At 43.4% G+C, this 22,501-nt stretch overlaps 2 protein-coding genes across 5 annotated transcripts in view; one reads left to right on the top strand and one right to left on the bottom strand.

Moving 5' to 3' along the window:
* Positions 1-11,967: 11,967 nt before the first annotated feature.
* Positions 11,968-16,259, top strand: LOC119269177 (probable myosin-binding protein 4). 2 transcript variants are annotated; one of them, XM_037550957.1, is made up of 6 exons: positions 11,968-12,190; positions 12,887-13,949; positions 14,044-14,211; positions 14,314-14,436; positions 14,525-14,689; positions 14,761-16,259. In XM_037550957.1, the coding sequence occupies exons 2-6, from the start codon at positions 12,971-12,973 to the stop codon at positions 15,945-15,947; spliced, it is 2,622 nt and encodes an 873-aa protein (XP_037406854.1). In that variant the 5' UTR covers positions 11,968-12,190; positions 12,887-12,970; the 3' UTR covers positions 15,948-16,259. The 2 variants fall into 2 exon arrangements, with proteins under 2 accessions (XP_037406854.1, XP_037406853.1); XM_037550956.1 differs by having other exon boundaries at positions 11,969-12,190; positions 14,311-14,436.
* A 243-nt stretch (positions 16,260-16,502) lies between these two features.
* The window catches only part of LOC119269178 (TNF receptor-associated factor homolog 1b-like), a 10,449-nt gene continuing 4,450 nt past the window's right edge, over positions 16,503-22,501 (bottom strand). For 2 of the 3 annotated variants that reach the window (XM_037550958.1, XM_037550960.1), the window contains exons 9-13: positions 21,799-21,905; positions 21,178-21,328; positions 19,926-20,338; positions 19,654-19,846; positions 16,503-18,439 (exon numbers count right to left, since the gene is read on the bottom strand). In XM_037550958.1, coding sequence (XP_037406855.1) covers positions 16,700-18,439; positions 19,654-19,846; positions 19,926-20,338; positions 21,178-21,328; positions 21,799-21,905 — 2,604 coding nt within the window. In that variant the 3' untranslated portion in view covers positions 16,503-16,699. The remainder of the gene's footprint in view (positions 18,440-19,653; positions 19,847-19,925; positions 20,339-21,177; positions 21,329-21,798; positions 21,906-22,501) is intronic. The other variant, XM_037550959.1, reaches the window with a different exon arrangement.

Consider the following 22,501-nt stretch of genomic DNA (forward strand, 5'->3'; position numbering starts at 1 on the left):
TTGGGCGGCGGGGCTGGTGGCTTATAAGCAAGGGGCGGCTTGCTTGGAGGAGGGGGCAAGCGGCGGCGAGGCAGAGTCCGGCTCGGACTCCGGGTCCGAGCGGCGGCGGGGAGGCGGCGGCGGCTGCGGGCCGGCCTGGCTCTGCTGGGCCTTAGGCCCAGTCGGGCACGGGAATTTTTTTTAAAATAATTTCACTGACAGAAATAAAATCCTAGAAAAATAAATAAAAATCTAAAAATGCCAAACCAAATTTTCACCGTCTAAATAAAATATTTAGAACGAGATGAACATTTTCTTGGCCCTAAAATGCAACTTTGAAAACGTGCAATTTTTCTAATGCAAATAAAATCCAAATAAAATCAAGTAAAATCAAATAAATGATTTTAACATTTTTCCTTCAATATTTCAATTATTTTGGATAAGTCACATTATCTTCTCTCATTTATTTTGATAAGAAATATGTTTCGGGGAGAAAAATAATTAAAATCAAAATCCTCGTTTCATTATTTGATAAAAAACAAATATGAAAAACCAGGAAAATCCCCAACTCTCTCCGTGGGTCCTTGAGTTGCTTAGGATTTCAAGGATTTGCGGAACGGAAAATGCAATAAAATATGATATGCATGGATGACTATGTATAACATTCCAAATTGAAAATTTGGGATGTTACAAAAACCTTAGCCCCTTTTGGTTCGGCCATAGAAATAGAAAGGCAAGTTTTAAGAAAACAAGAGGACAACGAGAGAAGGCAAAGGAAAAAGGGCGAATAAAATGGCAATGGTGAAGTGGGGGAGAGGAAAACGAGAGGCAAATGGGAAATAATATAATGCGAGGGAGAAGAGTTTGTGATGGGTACTTGGTATGTCTTGACTTGAGCGTAGATCTCCCTGGCAACGGCGCCCGAAATCCTTCTTGCTACCTCTTGAGCATGCATTGGTTTTCCCTTAAAGAGGAAAGGGTGATGCAGCAAAGTAGTGTAAGTATTTCCCTCAGTTTTTGAGAACCAAGGTATCAATCCAGTAGGAGATTACACGCAAGTCGCCTAGTACCTGCACAAACAATCAAGAACCTTGCAACCAACACGATAAAGGGGTTGTCAATCCCTTCACGGCCACTTGCAAAAGTGAGATCTGATAAAGATAATAAGGTAAATATTTTTGGTATTTTTGTTGTATAGATTGAAAAGTAAAGATCGCAAAATAAAATAAATAGTAAACTAGAATTGTAGATCAGAAACTTATATGATATAAAATATACCCAGGGGCCATAGGTTTCACTAGTGGCTTCTCTCGTGATAGCATGTATTACGGTGGGTGACAAATTACTGCTGAGCAATTGATAAAAAACACATAGTTATGAGAATATCTAGGCATGATCATGAATATAGGCATCACGTTCGTGTCAAGTAGATCGAGACGATTCTGCATCTACTAGTATTACTCCACACATTGACCGCTATCCAGCATGCATCTAGAGTATTAAGTTCATAAAGATAGAGTAACACAATAGGCAAGATGACATGGTGTAGAGGGATAAACTCAAGCAATATGATATAAACCCCATCTTTTTATCCTCGATGGCAACAATACAATACGTGCCTTGCTGCCCCTACTGTCACTGCGAAAGGAAACCACAGGATTGAACCCAAAGCTAAGCACTCCTCCCATTGCAAGAAAGATCAATCTAGTAGGCCAAACTAAATGATAATTCTAAGAGACTTGCAAAGATATCAAATCATGCATATAAGAATTCAGAGAAGAACCAAATATTATTCATAGATAAACTTGATCATAAATCCACAATTCAGGATCTCGGAAAACACACTGCAAAAGAATATTACATCGAATAGATCTCCAAGAACATCGAGGAGAACTTTGTATTGAGAACCAAAGAGGGACAAGAAACCATCTAGCTAATAACTATGGACCCGAAGGTCTGTGGTAAACTACTCACACATCATCGGAGAGGCTATGGTGTTGATGTAGAAGCCCTCCATGATCGAATCCCCCTCCGGCAGATCACCGGAAAAGGCCCTAGATGGGATCTCACGGGTATAGAAGGTTGCGGCGGTGGAAAAGTGGTTACGTGGCTCTCCTGGATGTTTTTAGGGTATAAGAGTATATATAGGCAAAAGAAGTACGCCGGTGGAGCTATGAGGGGCCCACGAGGGTGGGGGCGCGCCTACCCACCTGGGCGCGCCCTCCTACCTCGTGGCCGCCTTGTTGCGTCTCTGACTTCCACTCCAAGTCTCCTGGATTGCGTTTGTTCCAAGAAAGATCCTCGCGAAGGTTTTGTTCCGTTTGATATTCCTTTTCTGCGAAACACTGAAATAGGCAAAAAATAGAAACTGGCACTGGGCCTTCGGTTAATAAATTAGTCCCAAAAAGAATATAAAAGAGCATATTAAATCCCATTAAACATCCAAAACAGATAATATAATAGCATGGAACAATAAAAAATTATAGATACATTGGATGCGTATCAGATAACAACTTTTAAAATGGTTAAAATTGTTTGCATCAAATTGCCTTATGCACATGAGGATTTACCGGAATTGTTGTTTATTGTTCCGACCTCATTTAACTTGCCTAAATAGTTAGTTTATTATGCTTCACCTCTTGCCATGTTAACCTACATTTAATATTGTTGAGTAGATTAAACGGGAGAGAGCTAAATAATTGAATGTGGTGTTTTGTCAATATGCACTTCGTTGCATATTGAGCTTCACTTAACTTGTAGTTTTGTTTGTGCACTTTGCCATGCCATGCATATTTAAACCGGACATGCATCATCCTTGGTTGTCCATCATGCCATGTTTATGCTTGTGTGTTTACCATGTTGCTTGCTTCTTTCCGGTTTGCTTCTCTCATTAGCTTCGGTTTCGATCCGGAGTTGTGAGGATTCGTTCGACTACGTCCGTTTGTCTTCTTCATTCGACTCGTTCTTCTTTCTTGAGGGATCTCAGGCAAGATGACCATTACCCACGATATCACTTCTATCTTTGCTTGCTAGTTGTTCGCTCCATCGCTATGTTGTGCCACCTACCACTTGTTTATCATGCCTCCCTTATTGCCATGTCAAGCCTCTAACCCACCTTCCTAGCAAACCGTTGTTTGGCTAAGTTACTGCTTTTGCTCAGCCCCTCTTATAGTGTTGCTAGTTGCAGGTGCCTTGCAGGTTGTTCCATGTTTGGAACATGGTTATGTTGGGATATCACAATATCTCTTATTTTAATTAATGCATCTATATACTTGGCAAAGGGTGGAAGGCTTGGCCTTTTGCTCGGTGTTTTGTTCCACTCTTGCCGCCCTAGTTTCCGTCATACCGGTGTTATGTTCCTCGATTTTGCGTTCCTTACACGGTTGGGGTTATGGGACCCCCTTGACAGTTTGCTTTGAATAAAACTCCTCCAGCAAGGCCCAACCTTGGTTTTAAAATTTGCCTAATAACAACCTAAACTTTTCCCTAGTGAGTTATAAACCCGAGGGTCATCTTTATTTAACCCCCCAGGGCCAGTGTTCCTTTGAGTGCTGGTCCAACCTGGGCGATGTCCGGCGCCCCCTGGGCAACCAGGGTCTCAGCTAACCCGACGTCTTATCCATCTGGTGTGCCCTGAGAACGAGATACGTGCGACTCCTATCGAGATTTGTCGGCACATCGGGCGGTCTTGCTGGTCTTGTTTTACCATTGTCAATATGTCTTGTAACCGGGATTCCGAGACTGATCGGGTCTTTCCGGGAGAAGGAATATCCTTCGTTGATCGTGAGAGCTTGTGATGGGCTAAGTTCGGACACCCCTGCAGGGTATAAATCGAGAGTCATGCCCGCGGTTATGTGACAGATGGGAATTTGTTAATATCCGGTTATAGAGAACTTGACACTTGACTTAATTAAAATGCATCAACCGTGTGTGTAGACGTGATGGTCTCTTTTCGGCGGAGTCCGGGAAGTGAACACGGTTTGGGTTATGTTTGAACGTAAGTAGTTCAGGATCACTTCTTGATCACTTCTAGCTTCACAACCGTTGCGTAGTTTCTCATCTTACTCTCGTACTCGTATGTTAGCCACCATATTTGCTTAGCACTTGCTCAACTCTACCTCATTACCTTATCCTACCCATAAGCGTAAATAGTCTTGATCTCGCGGGTTTTGAGATTGCTGAGTCCTCGTGACTCACATATTACTACAACAACAGTTGTAGGTGCCGACGATACCAGTGCAGGTGATGCTACCGAACTCAAGTGGGAGTTCGACGAGGACCTTGGCCATTACTACGTGTCTTTTCCTAATGATCAGTAGTGGTGCCCAGTTGGAACGATCGGGGATCTAGCAGTTGGGTTTATCTTATTTTCGTTTGGATTTGTCCGTAGTCGGACTACACGTGTACTCTGATGATGTATGAATTATTTGAATATTGTGTGACGTGACGATTGTAAGCCAACTCTATTTATCCCTTTCTTGTTCATTACATGGGATTGTGTGAAGATGACCCTTCTTGCGACAAAACCACAATGCGGTTATGCCTCTAAGTCGTGCCTCGACACGTGGGAGATATAGCCGCATCGTGGGCGTTACAACTCCTTCTCTAGAAAGGACCCATTCTTAGCAACGAATATCTTGCCTTCAGATTCGTGATAGAAGGTGTACCCAACAGTTTCCTTTGTGTATTCTATGAAGACGCATTTCTCTGATTTGGGTTCGAGCTTATCAGGTTGAAGCTTTTTCACATAAGCATCGCAACCCCAAACTTTAAGAAATGACAGCTTAGGTTTCTTGCCAAACCACAGTTCATATGGTGTCATCTCAACGGATTTAGATGGTGCCCTATTTAACGTGAATGCAGCCGTCTCTAAAGCATAATCCCAAATCAATAGCAGTAAATCGGCAAGAGACATCATAGATCGCACCATATCTAATAAAGTACGGTTACGACGTTCGGACACACCATTACGCTGTGGTGTTTCAGGTGGCGTGAGTTGCGAAACTATTCCACATTATTTCAAATGAAGACCAAACTCATAACTCAAATATTCACCTCCACGGTTAGATCGTAGAAACTTTATTTTCTTGTTACGATGATTTTCCACTTCAATGTGAAATTCTTTGAACTTTTCAAATGTTTCAGACTTATGTTTCATTAAGTAGATATACCCATATCTGCTCAAATCATCTGTGAAGGTCAGAAAATAACGATACCCGCCGCGAGCCTCAACACTCATCGGACCGCATACATCAGTATGTATTATTTCCAAGTCTGTGGCTCGCTCCATTGTTCTAGAGAACGGAGTCTTAGTCATCTTGCCCATGAGGCATGGTTTGAAAGCATCAAGTGATTCATAATCAAGTGATTCCAAAAGCCCATCAGCATGGAGTTTCTTCATGCACTTCACACCAATATGACCTAAATGACAGTGCCACAAATAAGTTGCACTATCATTATTAACTTTGCATCTTTTGGCTTCAATATTATGAATATGTGTATCACTACGATCAAGATTCAACAAAAATAGACCACTCATCAAGGGTGCATGACCATAAAAGATATTACTCATATAAATAGAACAACCATTATTCTCTGATTTAAATGAATAACCGTCTCGCATCAAACAAGATCCAGATATAATGTCCATGCTCAACGCTGGCACCAAATAAAAATTATTCAGGTCTAAAACTAATCCCGATGGTAGATGTCGAGGTAGCGTGCCAACGGCGATCACATCAACCTTGGAACCATTTCCGATGCGCATCGTCACCTCGTTCTTAGCCAATCTTTGTTTAATCCATAGCCCCTGTTTCGAGTTAGCAATAGAACCAGTATCAAATACCCAGGCGCTACTACGAGCATTAGTAAGGTACACATCAATAACATGTATATCAAATATACCTTTCACTTTGCCATCCTTCTTATCCGCCAAATACTTGGGGCAGTTCCGCTTCCAGTGACCAGTCCCTTTGCGGTAGAAGCACTCAGTTTCAGGCTTAGGTATAGACTTGGGCTTCTTCCCGGGAGCAGCAACTTGCTTGCTATTCTTCTTGAAGTTCCCCTTCTTCTCTTTGCCCTTTTTCTTAAAACTAGTGGTCTTGTTAACCATCAACACTTGATGCTCCTTCTTGATTTCTACCTCCGCAGCCTTTGGCATCGCGAAGAGCTCGGGAATAGTCTTCTCCATCCCTTGCGTATTATAGTTCATCACGAAGCCTTTATAGCTTGGTGGCAGTGATTGAAGAACTCTGTCGATGACACTATCATCAGGAAGATTAACTCCCAGCTGAGTCAAGTGGTTATGGTACCCAGACATTCCGAGTATGTGTTCACTGACAAAACTATTCTCCACCATCTTGCAGCTATAGAACTTGTTGGAGATTTCATATCTCTCAACTTGGGCATTTGCTTGAAATATTAACTTCAACTCATGGAACATCTCATGTGCTCCATGACGTTCAAAACGTCTTTGAAGTTCCAATTCTAAGTCGTAAAGCATGGCACACTGAACTATCGAGTAGTCATCAGCTTTGCTCTGCCAGACGTTCATAACGTCTGGAGTTGCTCCTACAGCGGGTCTTGCACCTAGCGGTGCTTCCAAGATGTAATTCTTCTGTGCAGCAATGAGGATAATCCTCAAGTTACGGACCCAATCCGTGTACTTGCTACCATCATCTTTCAACTTAGCTTTCTCTAGGAACGCATTAAAATTCAAGGGAACAGTAGCACGAGCCATTGATCTACAACAACATAGATATACAAAAACTACCAGGACTAAGTTCATGATAAATTAAAGTTCAATTAATCATATTACTAAAGAACTCCCACTTAGATAGACATCCCTCTAGTCATCTAAATGATCACGTGATCCATATCAACTAAACCATGTCTGATCATCACGTGAGATGGAGTAGTTTTCAATGGTGAACATCTCTATGTTGATCATATCTACTATATGATTCATGTTCGACCTTTCGGTCTCAGTGTTCCGACGCCATATCTGCATATGCTAGGCTTGTCAAGTTTAACCCGAGTATTCTGCACGTGCAAAACTCGCTTGCACCCGTTGTATGTGAACATAGAGCTTATCATACCCGATCATCACGTGGTGTCTCGGCACAACGAACTGTAGCAACGGTGCATACTCAGGGAGAACACTTGTACCTTGAAATTTAGTGAGGAGTCATCTTATAATGCTACCGCCGTACTAAGCAAAATAAGATGCATAAAAGATAAACATCACATGCAATCAAAGTATGTGACATAATATGGTCATCATCATCTTGTGCCTTTGATCTCCATCTCCAAAGCATCGTCATGATCTCCATCGTCACCGGCTTGACACCTTGATCTCCATCGTAGCATCGTTGTCATCCCGCCAACTATTGCTTCTATGACTATCGCTACCGCTCAGTGATAAAGTAAAGCAATTACATGGCGATTGCATTTCATACAATAAAGCGACAACCATAAGGCTCCTGCCAGTTGCCGATAACTTTTACAAAACATGATCATCTCATACAACAATTTATACCTCATCATGTTTTGACCATACCACATCACAACATGCCCTGCAAAAACAAGTTAGGCGTCCTCTACTTTGTTGTTGCAAGTTTTACGTGGCTACTATGGGCTTCTAACAAGAACTGTTCTTACCTACGCATCAAAACCACAATGATTTTTCTTCAAGTGTGTTGTTTTAACCTTCAGCAAGGACCGACCATAGTCAAACTCGATTCAACTAAAGTTGGAGAAATAGACACCCGCCAGCACCTGCGTGCAAAGCACGTCGGTAGAACCGGTCTCATGAATGTGGTCATGTAATGTTGGTCCAGGCCGCTTCATCCAACAATACCACCGAATCAAAGTAAGACATTGATGGTAAACATTATGACTATTATCACCCACAACTCTTTGTGTTCTACTTGCGCATATCATCTATGTATAGACCTGGCTCGTATGCCACTGTTGGGGAACGTAGCATGCAATTTCAAAAAAAAATCCTACGATCACAGAAGATCTATCTAGGAGATGCATAGCAACGAGAGGGGGAGAATGTGTCCACGTACCCTCGTAGACCGAAAGCGGAAGCGTTAGATTAACGCAGTTGATGTAGTCGAACGTCTTCACGATCCAACCGATCCAAGTACCGAATGTACGACACCTCTGTGTTCAGCACACGTTCAGCTCGATGACGTCCCTCGAACTCTTGATCCAGCAGAGGGTCGAGGGAGAGTTCCGTCAGCACGACGGTGTGGTGACGGTGATGGTGATGTGATCCATGCAGGGCTTCAGCTAAGCACTACGACACTATGACCAGAGGAGTAAACTGTGGAAGGGGGCACTGCACACGGCTAAGAGAATAATTAATGTGCCTTTAGGGTGCCCCCCACCCCCGTATATAAAGGAGAGGGGGAGGAGGTGGCCGGTCAGGAGAAGGCGCGCCAAGGGGGGGAGTCCTACTAGGATTCCACTCCTAGTAGGATTCGCCCCCTTCCTTCCAACAGAGAGGGGGAAAGGGGAAAGAGGGGAGAGGGAGAAGGAAAGGGGGGCCGCGCCCCCACCCCTTGTCCAATTCGGATTGGGCAGGGGGAGGCGTGCGCCACCTCTTGTGGCCTGCCTCCCTCTCTCCACTATGGCCCATGAGGCCCATTAACTTTCTCGGAGGGTTCCGGTAACCCCCCGTTACTCCAAAAAATCCTCGAAGCTCTTCGGACATTCCGGTGTCCGTATATAACCTTCCAATATATGAATCTTTACCTCTCGACTACTTCGAGACTCGTCATGTCTGTGATCTCATCCGGGACTCCGAACAAACTTCGGTCACCAAAACACACAACTCATAATACAAATCATTATCGAATGTTAAGCGTGCGGACCCTACGGATTCGAGAACTATCTAGACATGACCGAGACACATCTCCGGTCAATAACCAATAGCGGAACCTGGATGCTCATAGGTTCCTACATATTCTACGAAGATCTTTATCGGTCAAACCACATAACAACATACGTCATTCCCTTTGTCATCGGTATGTTACTTGCCTGAGATTCGATCGTCGGTATCATCATACCTAATTTAATCTCGTTACCAGCAAGTCTCTTTACTCGTTCTGTAATGCATCATCTGTAACTAACTCATTAGTCACATTGTTTGCAATGCTTATAGTGATGTGCATTACCGAGAGGGCCCAGAGATACCTCTCCGATACATGGAGTGACAAATCATAATATTGATCTATGCCAACCCAACAAACACCTTCGGAGACACCTGTAGATCATCTTTATAATCACCCAATTACGTTGTGACGTTTGATAGCACACAAGGTGTTCCTCCGGTATTCAGGAGTTGCATAATCTCATAGTCAGAGGAATATGTATGTCATGAAAAAGCAATAGCAATAAAACTAAATGATCGTAATGCTAAGCTAACGGATGGGCCTTGTCCATCACATCATTCTCTAATGATGTGATCCCGTTCATCAAATGACAACACATGTCTATGGTCAGAAAACTTAATCATCTTTGATTAATGAGCTAGTCAAGTAGAGGCATACTAGGGACACTATGTTTTATCTATGTATTCACACATGTACTAAGTTTACGGTTAATACAATTCTAGCATGAATAATAAACATTTATCATGATATAAGGAAATATAAATAACAACTTTATTATTGCCTCTAGGGCATATTTCCTTCAGTGACATGGGAGACGACGGCGAGGGTTGGCAGATGGCGCATGCATGGGCCGAGGGTTGATGGCGAGGGGTGGCGCAACGCACCTTGCTGCTGCAACCATGGAGCGGCGAGCTGCAATCGTCTTTCCCGGACGGTGCTACGAGCGACGTTACCGGAGTCGGTGCGGTGACCTCAAGGTTCAACAGTAGAGGCTAGCAGGGGGCGCTACGACGCCGAGGCTGCAGCCAGCAACGATGCGAGGGAGAGGAGCTGCTGCCACCCTCGCCGGGAGAGCTCACACATGATGGCCAGGGGGAAGCGCGCCTCACGCAGCGATTAGTAGGCATGGGGATTTTTTCGTGCACACGTTGACCAACTGGAGGTAGAAGATGATTCAGAGAAGGGCCATCGAACGATTGAGAGTCTCCAGATCTAACGGCCGCGCGGTGACCGACCCAAATTTGGGCCGGTCCACCTGCGCCTAATGGTCGCCACTGCTAAATGCCCATAGCCATTGCGGACAGTAGCAGTGCAGCATATCTCCCTGAGCGAACAGAAGTACAATCCATTCTATCATAAAAGATGGCTACACTCGCTTAAAAAATCCGAAAATAATACAGTAAATACTACATGTTTTCAATAGTATTATGGAAAAACTTTGAGGGCATTTGGACAAATGGGCTAGGAGATTATAGCTATTTAGCTAAGAGCATCTACAGCCGGACGCCTCAAATCCGCCTCAAACGCCCGGGGCGGACGGTCCGGTCACTGTCCGGTCACGAAATTTCGATCTAGACAGGTGCCTCAAACGGACCTCAAGCACCTGGGCCGTCCGACGCCCCTCATATCCATCCTAAATATAGGGCGGATATGGGGCAGCCCGGGCACGTCCGCCACGTCGCCCAGCCCACCCCGAGCCCACTCCATCCCCACAAATATCCCCAATCCGATAACCCTTCCTCACTCCGCTCTCGCTCCGTCTCTTCTTCCCCTCCTCCATTTCTTTGATTTGATGCAGTCCGACGACTCGACGAGCATGTCGAGCTCTGGCAGCCGCTCCGACTCTGACCTCGACATCGACGAGAAGCTAGCCCTCCGCATTGCCCCCAAGAAATCCAAGGTGGACAAGGGGGGAGGGGCAGTTCCGGATCTGCCTCCTCGCCTCTCCCCCGCCAGCGTTGGCCCCTTCCCGGCCCGCGCGCAAACCTGGTTGTGATCTTTTGGTGAACGGATTGTGCATTTGCATGTCTGTTTCTATGTCCGGCTATGATCTTTGTAGTTTTTATCGACGTTGCATGGTTTAATATGGATATAGGATTGGATATGAGATACGTGGATCTGGATGACGAAATATGAGGACTAAATAGTCAGTGACCGCGGACGCACCGGGGGCCGGTTGAGGGCCCGAATTTGCCTAGTCCGGCTAAAGATGCTCTAAGCATGTACAAAATTTGGTTCAAAAAATCCAGTAAATACTACATGTTTCTAGTAGTATTCTCGGAAGGTTGACAAATGGACTAGGAAATGCTGGCTATTTAGCTAAGAAGATTCAAAATTTTGTTCAAAAATTAATATATTTTGAAAAAATCAGAATTTTTTTTATTAAATACTACATGTTTCCAGTAGTAATCTGGGAAAATCTCAACATTTGGAGAAAGGAATCACGAGATGGAGTTTATTTTCTTCAAACAAACGTTTTTTTTTTCAAGTTAACTTTGAGCCGACCCTCCATTTTCGTCATGGATTGGCCACTAGGTAGAAAGACGTATAATAACGGATCGTGAAAGTATTTGTACAGGCTAAGTATCAAGAATTTCCATCCATTTTTCAGCCAATCTCCATGAAAACATACGTTTAGATCACGAAGCAAATCGATCGCTCTGTAGACTGTAGATGTTTCTTAGATGCACGCGCCTGGCCTGCGTGGCCCTGCGAATTTCATTCTTCTCTAGCTTGATAACTTCAAGACCGGGCCAAACTCCCCCAAGGCGTGAAGAGTCAGACTCCCAATTAATACCGCCATCATCCTTTCCAGTCCATTATTATTGATTTGATTCCTCCATTCACATCAAGACGTCATTCTCCGCGGGGCAGCCTAAACAACCCCGTTAGCGCTAATCTACTCAGCAGCAGTCAGCGGCGGTGACCACTAACCAACTAAACCAAGGGACGGAAGAGCTCAACCACCGCACGCCTTTCGGCTGGGCGGCCCTCGTCTGCCCGCCCCGCGTCGCTGTCCGGCCCGGCCCGGCTTTCTCCCTTTCGGTACGCCGCCCCGTCGTGGCCTCGCCACCGGCCACCGCCCACTTGCCCCCGCTTTCGGATTTGGCTCGTTTCGGCGGCGTGGAGAATATATTTCCCTGCCACCTTTCCGCCTCATCATTTCGCTCCTCCTCCTGATGCTGCTCTGCTTAGCCTTAAGCCCGCCCGCCACCCCCTTCCTTTTTGGCGTCTGCTCCGCTCCGGCCATCGCCGCAGATCGGGATCTCCCGCGGCGTGCTGATTATCGGCTTGGATCGACAGGCGAGGTACTAGTAATTCTATCTCCGCCCCGCCTGTGATTTTGTTCTGTGGCTGACCCGTGATTTCAGCTTACTTTGCTTCCTGGGCAGTGTCTTGCAAGTTGCAAGGAAGCCTGTTGTTCCTTCTATTCTTAGTTTTAAGCTCGTGGCTTATTTGCTTGATTCTGTACGCATCATAGATTCCTAGTTGTTTGCTATGGGGGATTTGTGAGCTGAGACGGCAGGATTTCACCCACAGCTTTGAGGAAAAGTGGGTTTCGTTGCCGGAATATGGTGTGTTGTTGGCGGACTTTAGTTGCTCAGTTCTCAACAAGTTTCAGCTCACTGCAGGGATCATTCGTCCTACATAATTTATGCTTGGTCTAGTGTATCTGCGATTGCCAATTAGCCACTGTAGTTGCCCGACACTTGCTGCTATCAATTGCCTTTCCAACCTGGCATTCGGTCTCTCCCTCCAGCTAAGACTGGCTTTATGCTTCACCAAACCTAACTATATCACCGCAATGACACCGCCATCGTCATTTTCTCGTTCATCTTCTCAATGATAAGACCAAGGTTTTAATCCTACCGGATTCTGATGTCTCTAGGTTACAGGTTACAGCTTCAATGAAGTCTTGTTACTTTTATCACCAAGCGGTTAACTGTAACACTGAAGTAAACTCACACTTTGCTGATTATTAACTTTGCTTTGACTTCTTGTAGCGATCCTGCTTCAACACCAACCACCTCTGACCATCTAAACAGCGCGTTGGAGCGACTGTCAAGATTCGAGGATACTGTTGCACAATGGGAACAAGGATGACAGTCATGCGGCGATTGCCTGTCGCGCTGTCCTCGGCATTGCTCGAGTGGATTTTGATGCTTCTGCTATTCATCGACGCAGTTTACTCCTTCCTCATCACCAGATTTGCCCGTCTCTGCAAACTACCGGTACCTTGCCCGTTCTGTTCAAGGCTAGATCATGTCCTCGGCAATGAGGAACCCTGCTTCTACAGGGAATTGATCTGCAAAACTCACAAGTCAGAGCTCTCGTCTTTGGCCTTCTGTCGCCTCCACCAGAAACTTGTGGGCGCGGAAAGTATGTGTGATGGATGCAGCAGTAGCTCACTTGCTCCAAAAGTGACACCAAACAACAATGACAACACAGATGAGCCCGCCGTGGATGTCGATGTACTCAACGGTACTCAGGGAGGTGATGGTGTGTTACATTCTCCTCTTACTAGAATGTGTTCATGTTGTGCACAACATTTTGAACAATGGAGTGTATCGCTGTTTTCTCAGAAGAGTGGAGAGCTCCAGTATGCTAAGTCACCAAAGATTTGCACGGATTATCCTGTATCATGGCAACTGGACGAATCATTTGAAACCAAAGACATCTACCACCAGAGTGATCATACATCTCATGAGAGATACAGTGCTCTACAGATGACATCTGACTCCGAGGTTGAGGTTCCTTGTGCTGATGATGCCAGAGATTCTCACCCTCATGAAGCCTATGATATGGAAGAGAGAGACTTTCAGGAAGATGCAGTTTTTGAGATACCAGGCGTTCCACACCCTGAGGTGGCCAAGCCATCTGAAATGAATGTTCAGGAAGAACAAAAAGCGACTGACTCTGGTGATGCATCTTCGGCGGATCCTGTTCCAAATTATGATCCTGAGAGTGTGATTAGTGGGAGCCAAATGGGGGCAGAGGACATCTCATCCAGAAGACGAGCATCACGGCATGACCCTCTTATTGCCATTGAAGAGTTATCTTTAGAAGGTAAAATCCAATTTCCCAAACCTGGATAACTCCCACTATTTCCACTTTTGTTTTTATGTTGACAGATCCTACAATTGCATGGATAATTGTGCAGATGCCACCGTTCCCCAAATTCCAGTTGCATCAATTGATGAGTTACCTAAGATTCTTGGTGAAACTGAATCATATGAGATGACAAGTGACAGCATCATTGATCCATATACATCTCAATTGACAATACTCGAACAACACTATGCTGTTGCAGCGGACAAAAATATAAAAGGTATGGTATCCTGATAATAACTCATAACCAAATGAATGACATTTTATTTCTTATCATCAAACCATCATGACACAGCAAATAATTGTTAATCTGATCCAGAAGAAGCTCAGGGGGGAGAAATCACTGCTATATCAAGTGGCATGTTTCACCAGAGAAGCACATTGGCTAATGATCCAGTTACAAGTGAACCAGTACCCAAGGACTATCACTATGTTGCTTCAGAAGGTTTGTTAATTTTGTCACTCTTTCTCCACTGCAGCATTGACATATCTATCTTAACTGAACCTCGGGATTCATTTCTACTCTTTTTCAGATAATTTTGGGGATATCCCCGTTTCACAGGTTAGTGCCGATTCAGAAACTCTTGCTGAAGTTGAAGATAATCCTAAAAAGGCCGAATCGATCGGTGATACGGGAATAGATGGACTAACATCACAAGATCCTTCCAGTTCAGCTTTCAAAGATTTGGTATCAAAAGGTTTGTTGATTTTTACCTTCCATCCAGCACAGTATTTTGAATGTGGTCCTTACATTTAACCATTTGATTAGGTGCGAAAGAGGCTCATATTCCACCAGTTGCTGTCAGATCAAATGGTGAGGTATCTCAGGGTCTTGATGCAATTGAGGAACATCCCCAAACAATTGAAACGGTTGGTGAAAGGAGACCATCTCTTAGCACACAGATTAGCATGAACGAAGCCTACAATCTTGCCATTGGTATGAGGAGTGGTTTCCCATCCCCAACCTTGACAGATGTGATTCTTGGAAAGGGCTCTTCGGCTAGTGTAAATGGAGAATTGAGGCTACTGCTATCGCAACTCTCGGCTTCCAGGGGGCTCGAGGCAACTTGGCTTGACCCAGGCCCTAGCCCACGCGCGTATGGGCGTGGCGATGATCTGATAGTGCAGAACATAACAAGAAGAATCTCGCTCGAGAGAAATGTTTCTGGCCTGGAATCGCTGGACGGAAGCATTGTTAGCGAGATGGAAGGTGAGAGCACCATCGACCTGCTGAGACGACAGATTGATCTAGACCGGAAGTCGATACACCTCCTCTGCAGGGAGCTGGAGGAAGAGAGGAATGCTGCAGCGATCGCTGCAAACCAAGCACTGGCCATGATCACCAGGCTGCAGGATGAGAAGGCTGCAATGCAGATGGAAGCCTCTCATTACCAGAGGATGATGGAGGAGCAAGCAGAGTACGATGGCGAAGCGCTCGCTGAAGCTAACGAGCTGCTTGCTCAAAGAGAAGATCAAATACAGGAATTGGAAGCCGAGCTTGAAAAGTGCAGGACACAGTCTGCAGGTGGAGGGCCAACAGAGAAAGAAGACAATCAGCTCCCCTTTGAAGAACAACATAGCACTGTAGCTTTGCTTGAAGATGAGAGGGCATACATATCAGAAAGTTTGAGGAAGCTGGAGAAGAAACTTCACTTGTACTCCAACAACAATACTTCAACAGATTTATCAAATTCAGATGCTATAGAGGAGACACAAGAGTCCATTCTCTTGGCTAAGGAAGGTCAATCTTCTAGAATGGATGGGGAGGCTGACCTATCCACATTTCAAGAGGAAATCTCGAGCTTGAATAAAAGATTGAAGACTCTAGAAGGAGACCGGGATTTCCTCGAGCACAGCATAAACTCCCTTAAGAATGGAAAAGAAGGTGCGCAATTCATAAGGGAAATTGCCTGCAACCTCAGAGAACTCCGAGCTATTGCCATTGAGAGCAAATAGCATTGTGGATTTTAGCTCTTAACACAAAACCTCTTCGTGCACCAGATTCCCACCCAACTTGTACATTGTATATTTTTGTGCCCCAAAAGGAAAGAAATTGTTGTTAGGTTGCTACATCTAGGAACTTTGTTTTTGGCTATTGAGGGGAGATTTTACCCAAAAGAACTTGGCAAGTATACTGGCATGTATTTGTTTTCTTTTCTTTGTGAGACGAGTCAGTTTGTCTTGGATATGGACATAGTAGTGGGTAACAACACACCAAGTGGCCTACTGATTTTGTTATAAAACAAGTGATCAGTATTTGGGACTGAACAGGAAGTGTGTGTGTGTGTGAGTGTGTGTGCATAACCTGGTTGAGACTTGTGACTTCTATAGTATCTACAATTCTGTCTAAGTTCCATGATCCTGGCATCCTACAAAAGATGTGCAGGTGCTGCAAAATCACATCACTTATTACCTTGGTTCCTAACAGCTCTCTGTCGGCGACAAAACCCCAGGTTCGATTCGTTAGCTGCAGTCATATAACAGTAAGACAGAACAAAGCAAAACAGAGAATAAGGGAAGAAACATATAAGCACTCTAACAATCAGTTAATAGACTAAACTGCAACACTTTACATGATGTATCCTTTTTTCTTCTCTCCTTTTGGAATGAGAAGTTATGGTTGAGCGAACCTTGAACCTGCACCATGTCCGGTTACAAGTTACAACTTACAAGCAGCATTCATTATGGAAATTGGTGTAATACAAGCATCACCATTGACCGTTGGCACGGCGATACATGTATTCCTCATTCGCTCTCCCACTTGCATAATTGTTGTAGTCCCCCATCTGCTGCGAAAACCCGTTCACTCCAGGATGCACCATTGGATTAGGATAGCTATACAGCCAAGGCTTGGATGAAAAGGAGTCCGCCATTCCATTGGTATAAGCACCCAATGTGGAAAATTGCCCCTCTCCCAGTCTGTGTAGAGCATTCAGCCTGTCATAGTAATGGCCGTTCAAGTTCAACTGGCCAGAACTACTTGAAGTCATGTCAGCCTCTGCGAAGTTGCCTCCCGGAGAAAATGGCACGCCAAATGGATGGTATTCATGGATAGGAGGCTCTGCCATGCTCACATTGCTTTGTTCCTCCTCAAGTAAGTCATTGATGATGCCAAGATGCGGGAATTCCTCCCCCACTGAACCCTGCAGCTGGTGTGAGTCAAAATTTGTAGGAATCTCACTCTGGAACTGCCTATGTTGAATTCCCCCAAATCTGCCTTGTTCTTCTGTTCCACTGTTGCTTGCTTGCTGATAAGAATTGTCACTCCATGGGCGTATGCGTGCATCACCATTGGTCATCTGTTGGTATGTAGTATCATCCCTCGGCATGTGTTCTTTAGCATCACTGATACCTTTCCATGGGTGCCAGCTATCAAGGGTATCCAACTTGCCCTGCCCAGATATGAATCCTTGATTACCGGGTAACTGGCCATTCCTTCCAACAGGAGGCAACATGGCAGATGTTCCCAATGCATATGCTGATAGTGGCTGCGAAATCCCATTGCTTTGGCCTGTAGAGGTTACCTTATCAGAACTTGACAAGGTAGCATCAAGACTACCCTTACCGATGATGGCATTTCGGTAGGACTGCGGTACATAACTTGGCACAGGAGCAGAGGGCTCATTGCTGGATCGTCTAGATGCAGTCAACGAACGTGACTGTGATGGGGGAACTTGAGCTCCGGGTATGGGTGGCAAAGTTGACCTTGGTGCCTGGAACAGAGGAGCACTTGAAGGCCTTGATACTGCAGTAGAAGTTCGCGGAACAGAAGTGCCAACAATCTTTTTAGGAACTGCACTTTTTCGAGCTTCTGAATAAGACACCGAAGGCAACTGCCGTGGTGCTGCATTAGGTGGCGCGACCTTATTAACCTGAGGTGCAGGCGATTTAGAAAGAGCTGGAATAGCTTTAGCAACTTTTTCAACCTGTGGTGTAGGTGACTTCATGGGAACTGGAGCAGCTTTAGTAACCTTATTAGCCTGTGCAGATGGTTTTGGGGGGGCTGGAATACCTTTTGCGGCCTTAGCAACCCATGGTGCAGACGACTGGGGGGGAACTGGAATAGCTTTGTTTGCTAGTGACAAGCTTGAAGGAAGTGTAGCAGCTTTATCAACTGGCAGCGGTCTTGGGGTGACTGAAGTAGCTCTATCTATTTTCAGATTCAAAGCTGGTTTGACCTTACTTGGAGCAACAGTAGGTCCAGATTTTGTGCTTACGGTGGTTTTAGGCGTTGCTGGAATGGCTCCGTTAGCACCATTGGTGATGACAGGTTGAGAATGAGGTGGTGCATACATACTTGCATCAGTACTAGTCACGGAAGGTTGCTCTGGTCTGTTCACAACATTAGGAGTCTTTTCCAAAGAACTGGATGAGGATGATGAGGACACTGCCTCAGCTGCTGCTTTCTTTTCCAAATGTCCCTCTAGTTTCCTGCCCTCATTTTCCTTCTGAAACATGCACAAATGGAAACAGGCTTATCAACCTTTTGCAGTACAAAAACAAAGTAAAGAAACAACTCATTGAAGTGTTACATAGGAACCAATGGTTAAATATGTTGGAATTTTACTATGAAATGACTAGAAAGATCGTAAACAAAATTCTGACTCAAGAAGTGAATCCCAATAAGTACTCCCTCAAAAAGGACTGCAAAATTAGATGACTTGTGTTTTGAAATTGTTTACATTTTCCCACATGCAGAACTTCCACCAAATGTAAATAGTATGAAAGAGGACGAAGTTTGTTGAGCAAATTAGTTGTCTTAAGAGATTTTGAATTTTTTATTTGGTGACATGAACTAACATGCAAACTGGATATTTTTTTATTCAAAGATTATGCTCGCAGTTCATGCGATCATTCGTATAAAGAAAAGAGGAGAAATTCCAAGAGTACTACAAGCCTAGCTAAAACATATCCATGATTTTTACTGTATCTTATAAATAGGAACTGGTGTCATGCTGTTTGTCCACACCTTCGACTTCCCAGTTACTAAAAATCTCTAAAAAAAGATAAGAAATTAACTAACTAAAATACAATTGAGCACCCAAAGAAACTAACTCAACCAACTCCCAGAAAATCTCTAAAAAATGGAGATGACAGGGAGCACAAACGCAGAGCATGACACTAAGCCAAAAATAATTTTTTAATGTAATCATTATTAATTTTGTTAATCGTAGCAAAGCACGGGCTAAGCTATATACTACGAATAGCTGTCTGGTGTATGTTACTGCAATTTAATTGTGTAACCATTCAAACTCCGACACAATACTTATAGCAAAACATGTTGCCAATTTTTACAAAATCATACTGTGCAAACATTAAGCTATTATCAATAGCCTCCAGATTAAAAAAAACTACTCCCTCCGTTCCTAAATGTAAGAATTTTTAGAGATTCCAATATGGACTACATACGGAGCAAAATGAGTGAATCTGCACTCTAAAATATGTCTATATACATCCGTATATAGTCCATATTGAAATCTCTAAAAGGGCTTATACAAACGGAGGGAGTACAAACTAATGATAAGCCATATGTTTAGTACAAAACTAAGGATAATTATGGAATGATTAAGATGATCATTTGCACAACTGGGATAAGTCAATGACTACTAAAACCCTGGTAAGAAAGTAATGCCCAATACTGCTTAAGGAAAACTATTCTGACCTCATGTAGGCGTGTCCCAAGCTTCCGAAGCCTATCTTTTAAGGTGATTAGAACAGTCTCCTGGTCAGGCTTTGGTGCTGGTCCACAGCCAGATGTATTGCGGTCTGAACCACCAGTAGTGCTAGAGGGGAGATCATCCTCATCTTTAGGAACGTTCTTGCTGCTTATGGCCCTCGTCCGTGGAGTTTTCCCTCTGCACATATATTCAATTAAAGACGCTGCGAATGCCATGCTAAGAGAAGCAATAAAAACTTGAGATAGTGCTAACCGACCTATGAAGTGATTTCTGACTAGAACTGTCTAGCAAGTTATTTCTTTTGTCTTGCATAATGTTCATAGTAGCAGATTCCGATAAACACGGCAGTGGCTTGTGCTCCACGGTAGAGTTCTTCCCAGTATGCACATTTTTCGTCTCAATACCAACATCATTCACCCCATTCACAGGTTGTGAAATTTTGTCACCTGCATCAGTTTGACATGCCTCAGCTGATCCATCTAAATTGTCTGAGATGTCTGAAGCACCTTCTTCGGAGGTATCAACTTTCATGGCTACTTGTCCTGCCTGCTTAGAATACTCACTATCATGAATTGTGCTTTCATCTTGATCCTTCTCTGCAAAATTTGAATCAGATTTTTCCTCTCTATCCTTGTCTTTAACCTTCCGATTGTTCTTTTTTTGTTTGGCCTGGAAAAGGTAATTCAAGATTATGCAAGTGAAAAATCCAACAAAATAAAGAGAAGAGGCAAAATCCAACTAATTCTTATCCTAGTAACGTATTCACAAGAACAATTAGCTTCTGCAGCTTGAATGTCTCAACAAAATCTGGAAGTAAATTCAGAAGAAAATAAGACTAGCATGAAATGATCAATTAAACAAAATAAAGAGTTACTAGTCAAACTGGACCATGCATGTTTAGGATCAACAGAGAAGTTTAACATTCGTCAATTATGCATAAATTGATGCCAGAATTTTAGGTGTGTGCTTACAACAGGCATGTGGTCATTAGCTCACAATGACGATTTAACGATTTATGCTTTTTACAAGGAAAATAGTAAAATACCATACAGAAGCAGCAAATTTCAACTTAGAAATAGGGGCAACTTGTTTTTGTTTCATATTCCAGCCCGTAGATCTTGTTAAATTGGATCAGTCCCAGCACGAAACACTACTGGCCGCTCGTTCGTAACAGGGGAGAAGAGATGCGAGCTCTACCAAAGCTTGGAACTCTTAACTGGAAAATTAACAGCAAGCCAACCAAAAACAAAACGATACAATATAGTAAAAAACAAGAATAATCATTCAAAGAATCCAACAGTAAATTTCCTTTCAATATGTTCAAGTGGTTGGGCATTCTTCCCGTTCAAACTTGTTCAAGTAAACTAAAACCAAAGAAAAGATGTCGTCATCTCGCCCTGCTACCTGCTACCAGCTACAGGCCATTCAATGCAAGTTTTTTTTTGAACCAGTGTCAATGCAAGGAATTAAAAAGGGGGACGTGTGCTGAACAACATTAAGAGTGTGACCTGTTTTTTCTTTGCACGCTTCTCCTTTTCAGTGGTATTGTTGCGCTTCCCCTTCATCTCATTTTCAAGGAGCCCAGCTTCTTCCTCTTCACGAATAAGCTCTTCTTGCCTCTTCAAAGAGACAGCTTCTTGATAAGCGACCTCAATCCCACTAACACAAAAACAAAACAGAAGTGACGCAAAGCATGCAACGTTATCTAGTGCAAATATCAAATATATCAAACTACATCCTTATATTTCTAAGCAGAACTAAAGGACGGGCTCAAATTTGCTGTAAAAATAATTTATTCAGTTTTCCTAGGATTTTAGAGGTATATCTCAATGCAAAATAGCAGCAAACATTTCATGATTACTCAGCAATGATATGAGTTAAAGGTACAGTTTCAATGCTAAACAGCAGGAAATCATTGAACAATTTAATAGTTACTCAGCAACGTAAAAACTTTAATGCAGGGACCACATAAATCATCGAGTTGATCAAGGACTGCACACATGATGGTACTAACAAATCACACATAGGAAGACATAGCAAAGGCAATAAATTGTTGTCCAAATTAATGATATCTACCTAGTAACCTAATCAGGCAGAGGTTACAAGATGAAAATAGATAAACCTTTTACCTAAATATATGAGATAGAACAAATGTTTCAAGTATCTTCTGACCAAACTCTGTTAGGCGCTTTTCTTCATGCTCAATCGAAACTTTAACTTCGCCAGAACTACCAGCCTACAAAGATGATAACAATGAAAAATTAGCAGCATGGCAATAATTATACTGCAGAAAATAGAAGTAACGCTTGCAACCATCAAACATGATATAACTAATTAGGACACTAGTGAGTCTAGAAACAAATAGGAATATACTTGGTAGTCTTTAGAAATGCATTCATTCGGATACACCGGGTTTGGGCGGCTTAATAATCTAACCAGATAATTGCACTTAGGTACTGTCTACCAATATAAAGTGTGGTGCATTTAACACTGATTGCAGCATAAGCTTATCTGGCCAGCTAAACCAAATGACCATATAAGAACAATTGGAATTGATATAGCTCATCTAAAAATTCTGCGGCCAGTTTCAACCAAGAACCTCCATTGCAAATGGAAGATTCAAGAAAATAAACTCCGGATGGGAACGGGAAACTTCATTATGCAAAAAGATGTCTGAAAATTAACAAAAACAATCATGTTGACTGGGGAACAAGGGAAGAATCACAGCATAGGATAAAGCAGACAAATTCTGAGCTAAAAGAAGCTAATTCCATGTCATTGCAGCCAAATAATAGAAATACCAAGGATAGGAAAACGGCTTCATAGTAGAAT

This window comes from Triticum dicoccoides, chromosome 3A (genome assembly GCF_002162155.2).
Source record: "Triticum dicoccoides isolate Atlit2015 ecotype Zavitan chromosome 3A, WEW_v2.0, whole genome shotgun sequence".
In the NCBI taxonomy this organism is placed as follows: Eukaryota; Viridiplantae; Streptophyta; class Magnoliopsida; order Poales; family Poaceae; genus Triticum; species Triticum dicoccoides.

Coding starts and splice junctions, on each gene's coding strand:
- LOC119269177 (XM_037550956.1), top strand. CDS start 12,971: ATGGGAACAAGGATGACAGTCATGCGGCGATTGCCTGTCGCGCTGTCC. Junction 14,437..14,524: donor TCACTATGTTGCTTCAGAAG/GTTTGTTAATTT, acceptor ACTCTTTTTCAG/ATAATTTTGGGGATATCCCC. Junction 14,690..14,760: donor CAAAGATTTGGTATCAAAAG/GTTTGTTGATTT, acceptor CCATTTGATTAG/GTGCGAAAGAGGCTCATATT.